This window comes from Lutjanus erythropterus, chromosome 12, assembly GCF_056507025.1.
Source record: "Lutjanus erythropterus isolate fLutEry1 chromosome 12, fLutEry1.hap2, whole genome shotgun sequence".
Classification (NCBI taxonomy): domain Eukaryota; kingdom Metazoa; phylum Chordata; class Actinopteri; order Lutjaniformes; family Lutjanidae; genus Lutjanus; species Lutjanus erythropterus.
Window position 1 is genome coordinate 24,308,353 of NC_139328.1, and position 12,388 is coordinate 24,320,740.

General features: G+C 40.3%; 1 protein-coding gene across 1 annotated transcript in view; it reads left to right on the forward strand.

The window, feature by feature from the left end:
* The first annotated feature begins 1,937 nt into the window (after positions 1-1,937).
* Positions 1,938-12,388, forward strand: part of LOC146318045 (contactin-associated protein-like 4) — a 136,805-nt gene continuing 126,354 nt past the window's right edge. Inside the window, exon 1 of the mRNA XM_084732150.1 lies at positions 1,938-2,115. Within this exon, the coding sequence (XP_084588276.1) occupies positions 2,031-2,115 (85 nt within the window). The 5' untranslated portion in view covers positions 1,938-2,030. The remainder of the gene's footprint in view (positions 2,116-12,388) is intronic.

A 12,388-nucleotide genomic window follows, 5' to 3' on the forward strand; every position in this document is an offset into this window, starting at 1 on the left:
GTAATGATTATCATTGTCTACTTACTCTGCGGGATGCCAGAAGTTTCTCCAATCATGTTGCATAACTCGATTTCTTTCAGTCTGATGAGGAGCTCGCATATTTCTTCTTCCTCATTCCATGAGGCTGGCCCAGGATCCCCTGCTGGCACACTGAGGACGTCCAGAGGTTGGTAATCAGGCACGGCCAAACGGCCCGGTGTTGGCCAGGCTGCTGTAGCTCCAATCTGCTCAGTGGTTGAGCTGTTCTGAGAAGCAGCAGCATTGCGATCTTTATTAGAAGACTTTGTAGTGGAACTGATATTCAGAGAGTTTGGCCGTTTTGGCTGAGGATGAAAATACACCCAGATATTCTTGTTTTCTTGTGTATTGTCATGAATAGAGGGGAAATATCTTGCAGCAGCCATTTTTCTCTGAGTGCACTGGTTTTGTTTGGGTTCAAATTAGAGGGCATCCTTAACAACAAGGAAACTAAAAAAAAGTAGGGCTCATTAAATCACTATAGAACATTCTGTGCTCTGCTTGGTGCAAACTTTACTGAAACATTGAAACCTGTTGATTGAAACACACTAAAACCCAACATATCTACATTGTATGACCTTTGTTGAAAGAAATGCCTCAAAAAAAAGAACCAAGAACACACTTAAGAGAATAACATGCTGATTGTTTTTTCCACATATGTGCATTTATTTGCTGTTGGTTTCCAAATAGCATTATTGACATCGCATCTCCCATAAGGTTCAGCAGAATGGAAACAAAAGTCTGCAGCATAGAATGTTCTAAAGTGATTTCACTTAAGTAATACACCATAGCTCAAAGCATGAAACACTTCACTCAGCTATAATATCATATTAGCCTAGGTTAGCATAAATCAGATATTTCTCACTCATTCTAAACTGTATGGAGGCTACTCTGACACACACGTCTTTATGTAGCCTGTGCAGTCGTAAGTAAAACAATAATACAGTACCTACTATGAAAGATATCTTTTGCGCTTCATAAACTGGCAGTAGCTCAGTCTGTAAGGTCTTGGCTTGAGACCAGAGGGTAGCTGATTCAAGTCCAGCTCGGACCAAAAAGGACGGCAGGGACTGGTAGCTGTAGAGGCGTCAGTATACCTCCTGGCCACCGTTGAGCCACTGCCGAGGTGTCCTTGAGTTAGGCACTGAACCCCCAACTGGTTGGGATGCCAGTTCTTGAGCAGCATCCATCACTCCACCACCTTCTCCACAAAACTCCATGTGTATACAAGCCTGTGTGCGTAAAATAATTAACAATGGTGCGAAAAATTAGCTAGGAGTTGGGCCTGCAAAAAACTTAGGAAGGACTTTAAAACTTAGTACTGAATTATGAACTTCAGTCAAAACCACAGTTTGTCCTATTTTTTATTTTATTTTATTTTATTTTATTTCGTTCTCGCTTTTTCAGGAAATTTAGAAACTTTTTTTGGCTGCTCTTGCCCTAGTTTTTGTCAGGCCAAAAAATTAGGCGAAAATAAATATTTTCAAGTTTCAGTTTGGCTTTCTGTATTGGGAAGCAAAATGCAGAGGTAATAAAATGCAACAATTTAATCATTTCTACAAGAAGTCTGATTGTGTTTAGCTACTGTGATGCTGGACCAAGAAGCCGGACCGGCGGCCTGTCTGGCAGGATTTTTATTGCCCTTTTGGCTCCGCGGGCTCTAATTGACAGCAACACACGCAGTGGAAGCTGGGAAATTGAAGGACGCATTTTGGCAATGCAGAGGGTCTTAGAGACCGCTTCAGGGACGGAGGGGGAGCTTTCGGAAGAGGAGGAGGAGGTGCTCTGAAGTTGGAGCCGTGACAGCGTAGTAAAATCACCTCTCTCTCTCTCCCCTATCTTTCTCTTTCACTCCCCTGCTCTTTCCTCCTCCTCGTCCTCGTCCCCCTCCTCCTCTCCTCCTTCAGTTCCGTGGGTTTGAGGAGATCTCTCTTGGAGCTGGAGAGGAGAGGTTGGCCGTCTCTCTCCTCCAGCAGCCACCGGGCTTCTCTGCAGCCTCCCGCCGCCTCATCATGGATCTGTGGACTAAAAGAGTCGCTGGGATTATCGTTCAGGTCGCCCTGCTTCTCTGCGGCTCGTCCGGGACAACCGGAGAAGGTGAGCAGGCTGTGCGCTTTTTACTTTTCCCCGGAGGAGACGGAGCGAGTCCGGGCAGCGCAGACCCGGAGGGGCGGCTGTAAACCGGGCATCGTTCTTCTGTTACACCGCCTGGAAAAACACAGGACCTCTGTTTTTCTGGATTTAGCGACATTTCAGTTGTTTATATCGTTTACTTCCAATATTAATCAAGTGCAGCGCTGTCTGTTCTCTGAATGCTGTTTGGTTTTGCGCGTATCGGTTGCGCATCAGCGCTGGGCTAGGTTGAGTTGAGGCAGGTTGAGGGTTGTGAGAGGTGGTCGAAGTTTGTTGTTTTTACAAGAACTTGATCAGTTTTAACAATGAAAGACGTCGTTATTCTTGCAGTAACGTTTAAGCAAAACGTCTCTTGTGCGTATTTCTAGAAACCAACTTTTATCCATCATCTCCTTGCCTTATTAAATTTATTTTATTTTAATCAGGTGTTTTTTGATTTTCGGGGTCACTGTAATCATATTTCTTTCTGAAAAAGCTTTGAACTTTAGGCTGCTGTTGCACAGAGCAGGTTTTTTAAAATTCACAGAGCTGAATGCTCGGCAGTAAAAAAGGTCTCAGCTGTGTGTTTTATCCTCTATAGGTTGACATAAGCGTCATTCCCACCGTTAGCAGCCAGTTCATCCGCCGTGTTCATAAAACAAGGTTATCTCTTTGCTTTCTGGTTAATTTGGTGCTCAGAGCAGCGTGATCAGCAGCCCGGGACTGAGCCACGTTTGTGCTCACACACTCAAGAGAGCAGCCAGAGTGTGAAGGTGTGTGAGAGAGAAAAAGATTGTGTGCAGGTCGGAGAGGTGTTTTGATTCTGTGATTTATTTAATGGGGAAATGCCAGTCTTTCTTCCATTAAGTTATTCATGTCTGACATGGACATGAAGCTGTGCAGATATGTGAATATGAAGAGCGGTGTGGCTGGCATCCTTCCCTACCTGAGTCTGAAAGAAAGAAAGAGAGAGAGGGGTGGATCCAAGAGGAGAGAAACAGGACGAAGGGAGGAGAGAAAGGGCAGTGATGTATGTCTCCATGTAATCGAGACAGATGGCAGAAAAGGTCTTCCATCCCTCCACTGTTTTATTCTCCTCTTCTACAACACACTGATCTCTTGGCCTCATTTTCTGTTTTGTATAAAACCTGTTTTGTTTCTTGCGTTGCCTGTTTTTCTTATCTGATATTTTTACTCTATCTAGTCCCTGTGTTTGTTTTTACTTAGTTTTCTCACCTCTCCTAATAGCCAACTATATTGGCTTTTAACCTCTTAGACCCCATGGAGTTGCAAATTTTGTGTATTTTCCTTATTGTTGATTAATAATTCATATGATACAAATGCCACATCTTTTTCTCAGTTTCATTTTATTTTAGTGGCACATTAGTGATGTGAAACAACCCACAACTCCAGAAAAATCGTACACAAAACTAAAATTATCGGTTAGTGCATTTTTAATTGTTAAATCTTAACATTGATTAATCAATTAATGTTTAATCATTAACATGAAACATGATAAAACATGGAGTTTTGGCTTTGAATACTTAACTCGGTGTACATACCACTTAGCTTCAGTTAGGGCTGCAAGTAATGATTATCCTCATCAGCAATTAATCTGCGAGTCATTTTCCCAATTAATTGATTAGTTGCAAAAAAATGTTGATCACTCTTTCCCAAAGCCCAAGACGATGTCCTCAAATGTCCTGTTTTGTGCACAAACCAAAGACATTTAGTTTACTGTCATACAAGACTGAAGAAACCAGAAAATATTCACATTTAAGAAGCTGAAATCAGATCATTTTTTTCTTAAAAATGACTCAAAATGGGGCGCACCTGCAGCTTGGTTGGTAGAGTGCGCGCATCATGTATTGAGGCTATCAGTCGTCTGCAGTGGCTGCCGGTTCAACTCCCGCCTGCGGCCCATTTGCTGTGTGTCATCTCCTCTCTCTACGCCCTTTCCTGTCATATCTTCAGCTTTCCTATCACAATAAAGGCAAAAGGCCCCAAATTATAAATTATAATAAGTAATAAATAATCAATTAATCAATAATCGTTGCATTTCTAGCTTCAGTGAAGAGCTTTAACTTAATTTTAACTTTAACTTTAACTTAACGTAATTTTTCGACAATATCGATATGCAATCCTATTTTTGATACCACAGGGGGAAAACAGCCCAACATTGAGGGCACAAAATTTAAAATGTTTATGAAAAGGTAAATAAAACAAGTCTATAACATGACAACAGGTATTCAGCGAGAGCAAAAGAGACAAGTGACAAGAAGATGATGCTCAGCAAGTCGGTGTGAGGAGGTGGGACTATGTGGGCACTGCAGCAACGTGTGTCAACTCACTGTCAGAGAGAAGAGAGTGAGAAAGTGCAGGTGGTACCTGAACGATACCAAAAGAATAGCAGTGAAGGCATTTCAGTATTCTGTATCGATAGAAATATATTTCAGAGGAAACAAAACTGGATAATAACATAATATGGAATTGGATATTTTACTATTTCAGACGTATAATCATGAAAAAAGTGTTTTTTGTGGGATTATCTTGTTACAACAGTCGAGTAAGACAGCGAAGGAGACACATTGCTTACTCCACAGTTGGAGAGATGAAGGAAGGAAGAGGAATCTAGTTGGAGTAGGTGGCTGTAGAGTTCCTCATCTGTCCTTCTGTTCTTCTTCCATAAAAGAAATATCTCCGGCATCACCAAAATATCTGATTCTCTCTGTCTTCCTCTTGTTTAACTCTGTCAGCTGTTTCTGATTCGTTCCTTCTCGACTCGTCTTTCTGCTTGTTGCTCTTTTCTTTCTTTCTCTCCCTCCTGTTTTGTCCTTTCCTCCTCATTTGTCCTCTCAACGCGTGTCCCTGTTTCTTTTCATGCCCACCGTCTTCTCTTGCTTCTCTTCCACCTGGATCTCTGCCCTCCTGCTGTATCTGAATCAAAGAGCTGCTGCTGCTGTGTTGCTCGATTTCTTCCTAATTCCTCCTCTTTTCTGTTTGCCTCCTTCCGTTTTGGTCTCTCTACCTATATTTCTTTCCTCCTTGTTTCATGTCCACATCCCTTTATCTTCCTCCAGCTGTATATATTCTCTTTCCTGCTGCTCATTTCAGTCTTGAACTGCAGTCTCATACTTGTCATTTGAAGGCAGTTATGTGGTTTCAGCTGATATGGTTCAACTGTTCAGTTTATAACTGCTAGTATTTAACATCTCAGTCTTGTGCTGAAAGAGAATTTAACTATCATTGGGTACTTACAGGGCTGGTTCTTGTCTGAAGTATTTCACAACAGGCCAGAATTATTAAAAACTACCAAAATTTTACTTTATTCATCCCTTATTTTGAGGATGTTATTTAAAGGCCCTGCACTCCAACAAGAATATCAAGGATAGGGCTGCCCACAACTAATGATTTTCTGAGCTGATTAGTGCTCATTAGTTCAGGCCATTGGACAGCTTCTCATCACATCCTTATGATGTCAATTTAATTATTTACTTATGTATTTTGGGGGACACCATGTGAGACACCTGTTAAAGGCTAACAGCAAAAGTGGTAATGACTCTGAATGTGTCAGAACAACCAGCAAGGACACTGAACATTTTGTTAATTTATTTTAGCCTCACACAAACACGGGAATAAATAACCTCCAACTTCACAAAAACAAATACTAGCGGACTTGTCAACATGATGGATGGTGGATACTTACAAATTAATTCGGGAAGTTACAAACTTGCCTCCTGTCCTCACCTGAACCTGCCGTGTCTTCATCGCCCCCGGAGTCAGGGTCCCGGTTGCAGCGGCTAAACACAACAGTAAATCACCTTGGTACTGTGTTCCTGGTTGTCAAATTGGGCTTTGATGGTCTCAGGGCCCCTATCTTACGCTGAGTGGCAAGTGCGAGGCACAATGGATTTAATTTATTCAAGGTGTGTCCAAATCCACTTTTGCCGTCCTGTGTCAGGGGCGGGAGGTATATTTTGCCCTGCCCTGCCTTTTGCACCACCAGCACAAAGCAGGATACATCTATCAGATGTGCCCAAGTGCCCTCATTAATTCACAGGTGAGTTTGCACCAGCAGCACAAGCGGAGGCAGCATGATGGCGGATTTACCAGGAGGAAACAAAGAGAAAAAAATTTTAAAGTGAGGAGACAGATCTCCTGGTTCAAGGAGTGAAAACGCGAGAGCACGCAATATATCGAGACAGCAGGACGTCTCCAAAACAGCTTAATTTGTAAATAATTTATTTTACATTAACGCCTGCAAAAACCAATACAATAAATGAACCCCAAATGTCATGCAGATATTTAACTTATATCTCTTAAGCTTATATTTTAACCTGAAGCACCTTGAAAGTATGTTGTATTTTATCATTAATTATTATCATCATCATCATTATTAACTCTGCTGGCTGAGGAGCGGGGGAGAGAGATGGTGCAGTAGAGAGGGGTATCAAAAACATTATTACATAGCGATATTTTTCAAGGTATCACATCCAAATTAGGAATTTCTGATATCATGACAATTGCAGTGTCCTCCTACTGACTGTTTAGTCAGTTTGTCTGACCATAGTATCTGTAACAAAGCTAAGAGATTCAGGATTATGACAACAAAACAGAGTCTGTATACACCCATGCAGTCCTGAGGAAAAGTCTAATCAGCCATTGTAAATGAAAACACCTTGATATTATGTATTTGATCAAAGATTTACTAAACAGGATTAAGAAACCAGCTGTGAACCCAGGTTTTGGTACTATCCAAACAAGTTTCTAGAGCTGCATATCTTGTTTTGAGACATTTGAGACCAACCTCCTCACTAGAGGTCTTTTTCACTTCAACATAAACATACACTGTCCTGGAACATTTGCTATAAAGACGGAGGCTGTTGTTCTCCTTGGGAGAACTTTCTTAGTTTTGGCGGTGTGTGTGCACTTCATTTGTGTGCCTGTGAGACTTATGGTTACCCACAAAAGCTTTTTTATGTAACTTTGCAAAGAAATTTCTATCCATCTTAGCAGCAGCATAATTCTAGCGTTACACCTTAAAACTCTGCACTGAAGTTTAGTCTGATGGAAGTGATGTTTCATTGCATTCAGCTCCCAGCACACCTGTTCAATGATATTTTCAGAATTTTCGTGTCTAGCAGCTTAGGAGAGCTGTAAAATGAACAATTACGAAATTAAAACTTAAAATGATCAGTTTTATTAACAGTTTTCGTTTAGTGCAGTTGTAGTTGCAACCAGTGTTTTCTACTGTTGCTCGATTTTTTTTTCCTTTTTATTTTTTTACTCTCTCCACTCTCCCAATCCCCTGTCTATCTTTCTGTTTATCTCGCCCGGCCTGACCCAGTAGCACACTCATCATGCATGGACCATAAAGCACAGCAGCATAATAAGTTAAGACTGCAGAGGTGGAGGGTTTCAGACTGAGCTTCACATCTCTTTCCCCCCCTGCAGACAGCTCTCTGTTCATTATGGAGGTGGTGCTAAATGACAACAAAGTAGAAATACATATTTTAACAGCCACATATGGCGCTCCAATGACTTGTTAGCCGGAGCAGTGAATGAGTCACTAGTGATGAGATTCAAGGAAGTCAGTGCGTGAAACGGCTGCCCCACAGGGCCGTAAAGTCACTGTGCGGTTAATCGCCTTCTGATATTACAACATGAAAGAGTCGCTGTGTGTTTAGCAGCTCAGAGACCAACAGCCGAATGACTAAAATGTAAATGAAAATGTAGTTTGAGCTGGCAGAAACAGTGGTTTACTGTTTTATTTGTACTGCAGGTTAGTTTCTATGTTAGAGGAAAAAGGTGAGACATTAATTACGCTCCTTTTCTCTGAGGAAAGAACTCAAAATGATTTCTTGAAGGTTTGATACTGTATAGAAAGTGTCATTACATAAACACTGTAGATCACTTTATTAGAATGCAGCAAAATAATAAGGCAGCTGCACAGCTATGGCTCAAGTGATGCAACTTGTTGGCCATAAATCATATCGTTGGTGGTCTGATCCCCAGCTCCTCTTGTCCAAACTTCCCATGAAATGGCGAGTGGAGAGCTTATTGCTTTTACATATTTACATGTTTCATGTAAAAACAGGCAGCTAGAGACTTGTTGCAGATATTTATTGACGTTTACAGTAGCCAGTGTGAATGTGTACTGAATGTGCATATTCCCCTTATTACTGAGTCGTGCGTATTCAGTCATAGTGCTGCACAGCAGAGCTGAAGTTAGCATTTAGCTATTTTAGCAACAAGTAAAGCTACCTTGTGATCACAAAACTTGGTGCTGTATTTGTTGTTGATCTCAGAGGCTGTGTTCACTCCCAGTTCGGCCGTGTTCACTTCAAAGCTGTTAACAGTTGAAGTTAGCAGCAGATAGCGGTTAGCTGCTTGAGTAACAAGTTAAGCTATCAGTCCATCAGGAAACTCAGCGAGAGTTGAAGCTAAGCAGCTGGATAACATCGGAGGGAAAACCAGAAAATATTTTCTCCATAAAATAAAGTTGGGTTTTTGTGCCAGCTGTAGTTTCGGTTTTGTACAGTGAGGCCCCGCCCCCACCGACACTCCACTCCAGTGGTGTCATAACAAAGAAAGAAAGAAAGAGAGAAGTAGTCTATGCCTACATGCAGGATGATCAACATTTTTAAAATAATTTTTCCAGAAAATGACAAACATTGAAGTACCATGAAGAATTCCTGAGAACACCTACAAAATGACTTTTTTGTCATTGATGGGTCAGATACGGGAGTGTAGGTGATATATTTTATGATATATTTATATGATAAAAACATGTAAACATCATTTTTGACTTCAATGGGAACTTTTAACCTAAAATGGCTTTTAAAATACAATCATAATGTAATACAATATCATGCAAAAATTGCATTTTGGACAGCAGAAAGGAATTCAGTGTCACATTCTGTCTCCAGTAGATGACGATACAGTACACTCACTAATTATACGTTATGTTCCGGTATATCAAATGTAGACCACACCATGAAATTTCATGTAAATGAAATGATGATTATCACACAAGGCTTATGTCCTGTTGCTAATAGGTGGTGCATTGACTTTGGCATGTGGATATCATCAGACTGGGAACAATGAACAATGTATATTCAAGTTAGAACAACTTCCTTTTTTACAGCAAAACACAATGCCACGCCACAGCAACACTGTTAAACTAAAATGTAATATTTTTAGTAACTTTTCATCGTGAAGGTATATGGCTCACATGCACCAATCTTGAAGTTAATATGATTAATTCTGTTGGAGGAGTTTGTGAAAATGGTGAAATTGCCAAAAATGACCACTTCATTCAAAATGGCCGAGCTCCTGTTGGGATCAGGCTGTAGCTCCAAGAGCATCTGGGCATAATATATGTGCCTACCAAAGCAGATGTAAATTTTCACCACGACTGACATGTGTGTGCCAAGTTTCACAGCTTCTTGAGCATGTTAAGCCCCTCAAAAATGTTACTCAGTTGGCAGAAGATGAAGCAACAGGGTCATGGCATGGGTCGGTTTTTTGGCCCTAACAAGTACATGCCTGTTCTTTTGTGGTGGTGAATATGCTTTCTAGAAAATGTTATTGACGTTTCTAGAATGCAGATACAGGCCTGAAACTCCCACATGCACAGTCCACTGTCGAAAAAGTATCACTTTTAGTTTATAACATTTCTTCACACCCCACAATCAGATACAAAGAATTTTTTGACAATCCGTCTGCAGCTTTGAACAATATAAACATTCCTCTTTCAGAAACTGAATTTCAGCTAAAAATCCGCATGTCTTCTCAACCTGATGGTGGAGGGGTCTACTGTGAAATTAAGTCAACAACTCACACAGCATCTTGGCTCAGCTCCTCTTGGTGTGACTTTAAAAAAAAAGCCCTTGTGCCTCCAAATGTTTTAATAGAGATGCTGACAGTCATATTGTGGTTGTGTATTATCAGATTGAATATGTGGCACTGAATCAAAATTAGTCTGAAAAACTGCAGAAGTCTTTAGTTGTCTAATAACACCACTAGAGGTTTCTTTCATTACTCTCCACACAGAGTGGAGAGGAGCTGGTAGAGACTGTTTCTTCCTTCTTTACTGTTTATTGGTTTGCTGCTGTGCCTCTAATTGTGCCCTCAGAATGTTTTGTTGTCTTATGACTTGTTTTGTTCTGATTTATTTCATGGTTCCTCTGAGCACTGCAGTACTTTGAATTTATGTCAGTATTAATTACTGGATTTAATTAGCTTTGATATATTGTTAGCTGGTCTTTCTCCTCAGATGCCTTCAGAAAATATCTAGATTCTTCGATTAGTTTGCTTTTACCCGTTTGGATTTTGTCTAAAGATACAAACTTAGTATGTTTCAAACATGTCAGCCTGTGGTTTGAAAAGTGCATCTCTTCAGTATACATTACATTACTATACAATAAGGGTTGGACAAAGAAGATGGTAGGTAGGGACAGTTGAAGATATGATAGGAAAGGGGGTAGAGAGGGAGGGGATGACATGCAGCAAATGGGACACAGGTGGAAGTTGAACTGGTGACCACTGCAGAGGACTGATAGCCTCAGTTCATCGGACACACACTCACACACAGTTTTTCTTGATTTTTTACTTTATGTTGATCAGGATGTAAGCTAGGGCTGCACAATATGGTAAAAAAAAAAATGCAATTATGTTGATTGAAATTTTCATTTTTACTGAAAAGAAAAGAAAATCATAATGATGTGATATTTCTTGAAGTCTGTACCAAACAAACGTTTTCTTTCATCTGGAGAACTGAAGATTTTTAGGACAGGGCATCTCTACAGCGCTGCAGTACTTCATTATAATATTGTTTTCCTCACATGGTATTCCTCTTTCAGTTGTGGTTTGTTTCTTGTTCTGTGATTTGAATATTACTCTTGACCACATTGTGATTTTGATCATTTTGTGATTGTGCAGCCTCTATATAAACTGAAACAGAACAAAATGTTAAACAGTACTTGTACTTATGAGGACCCTACATAAAGCCACATCAAGCCACTTACCAAATCTTAAAAAAAATTTTCAGTGATTTTATTCATCACAGTCTGTTTTCTTTTGTAAAGGGAGTGGTTGGGCTGGTGGACGATTCACTGTGGACATTGTCATATGCCAGTTGGGTAGACATTGCCCAACCAATTGTTTGTGCTGAAGACTTCAAGTTTAAAAATGAAAAGCGTGTCATCCAGGCCACTCCTCAGCTCTGCTTTATGCACAGGACTCAAGGCTATGTTAGCCACTATTAGGATAACACAACCAAATCTGCAACTGACCTTGCATTGTGGGTAATGTAGGTTCCAGAATAAGGAAGATGAATCCAATTAATAAAAATTGATATTGATCCTATTTTTAGGGAAAAAATAAGGTTGTAGAGAGAGAAAAGAATTTCACAGCGTGCTGTTCCTGATGGTTCGAAGTATAATGAGATTTCTGGAAAGTCTCCTTTGAGTGCAAAATTGGTCTCCCAAATCTTATATGATGAATTGTTTTGTGTATGATTTCTGAACACTGCTGCAAAATAACAGAAGCTCTTGCTGATTGATTGTGAGGAGTGACACCTCAACCTGACTATAATTGCTGATGTTTATGATTACAGAGTCATTGTCCACAAAGTCGCTGCGTAATCAACCAAGTAGACGAACACAGCTCGAAATAAAAGCTGCATTGCCTGTCCCTGCAGTTAGCAGTGTTTTAGTGTTTTTGGCTATACTCCATGAAATAACAAGTAGAAATCAAACCTTTAGTCTCTTTGAGTTGTTGACTCGGAACATGATGTAACAAAACAACTTACGGTGTAAAGTTTTTATGGTGAACGTGTTAGAAAACTGCTGCCTATTTATGCATCCAGGAGACAGAGCAATGTTGGCATTCATTTGGACTTGTGTTTCTGGCCACCTGATGGATCTAAGTCTAATATTCACCCTTTTTAGCTCAGCATTCGGTCTCTTCCAACTCCTAAGAGAAATATCCGTCTCTTTAGTGGCTAAACAGAGGGTTCTCAAGGTTTTTTTTTGTCTGATTGCCTACTTTGGCAGCCAGCATATGACACAGGAAAACCCAGGAACTTGTTGCAGGTTCTGTGATTTGTCTCATAATGTTGTTCAGTATTAAATGAACACAGAATTCACCTGTTTGCTGATAAGGCAGATCACTTCAACTAAAGTAAAAATTTTGATCGCTGTCTTGTTTTGTCCACAGCCAAAAGACATTCAGTTTACTGTCATGGATGACTGAA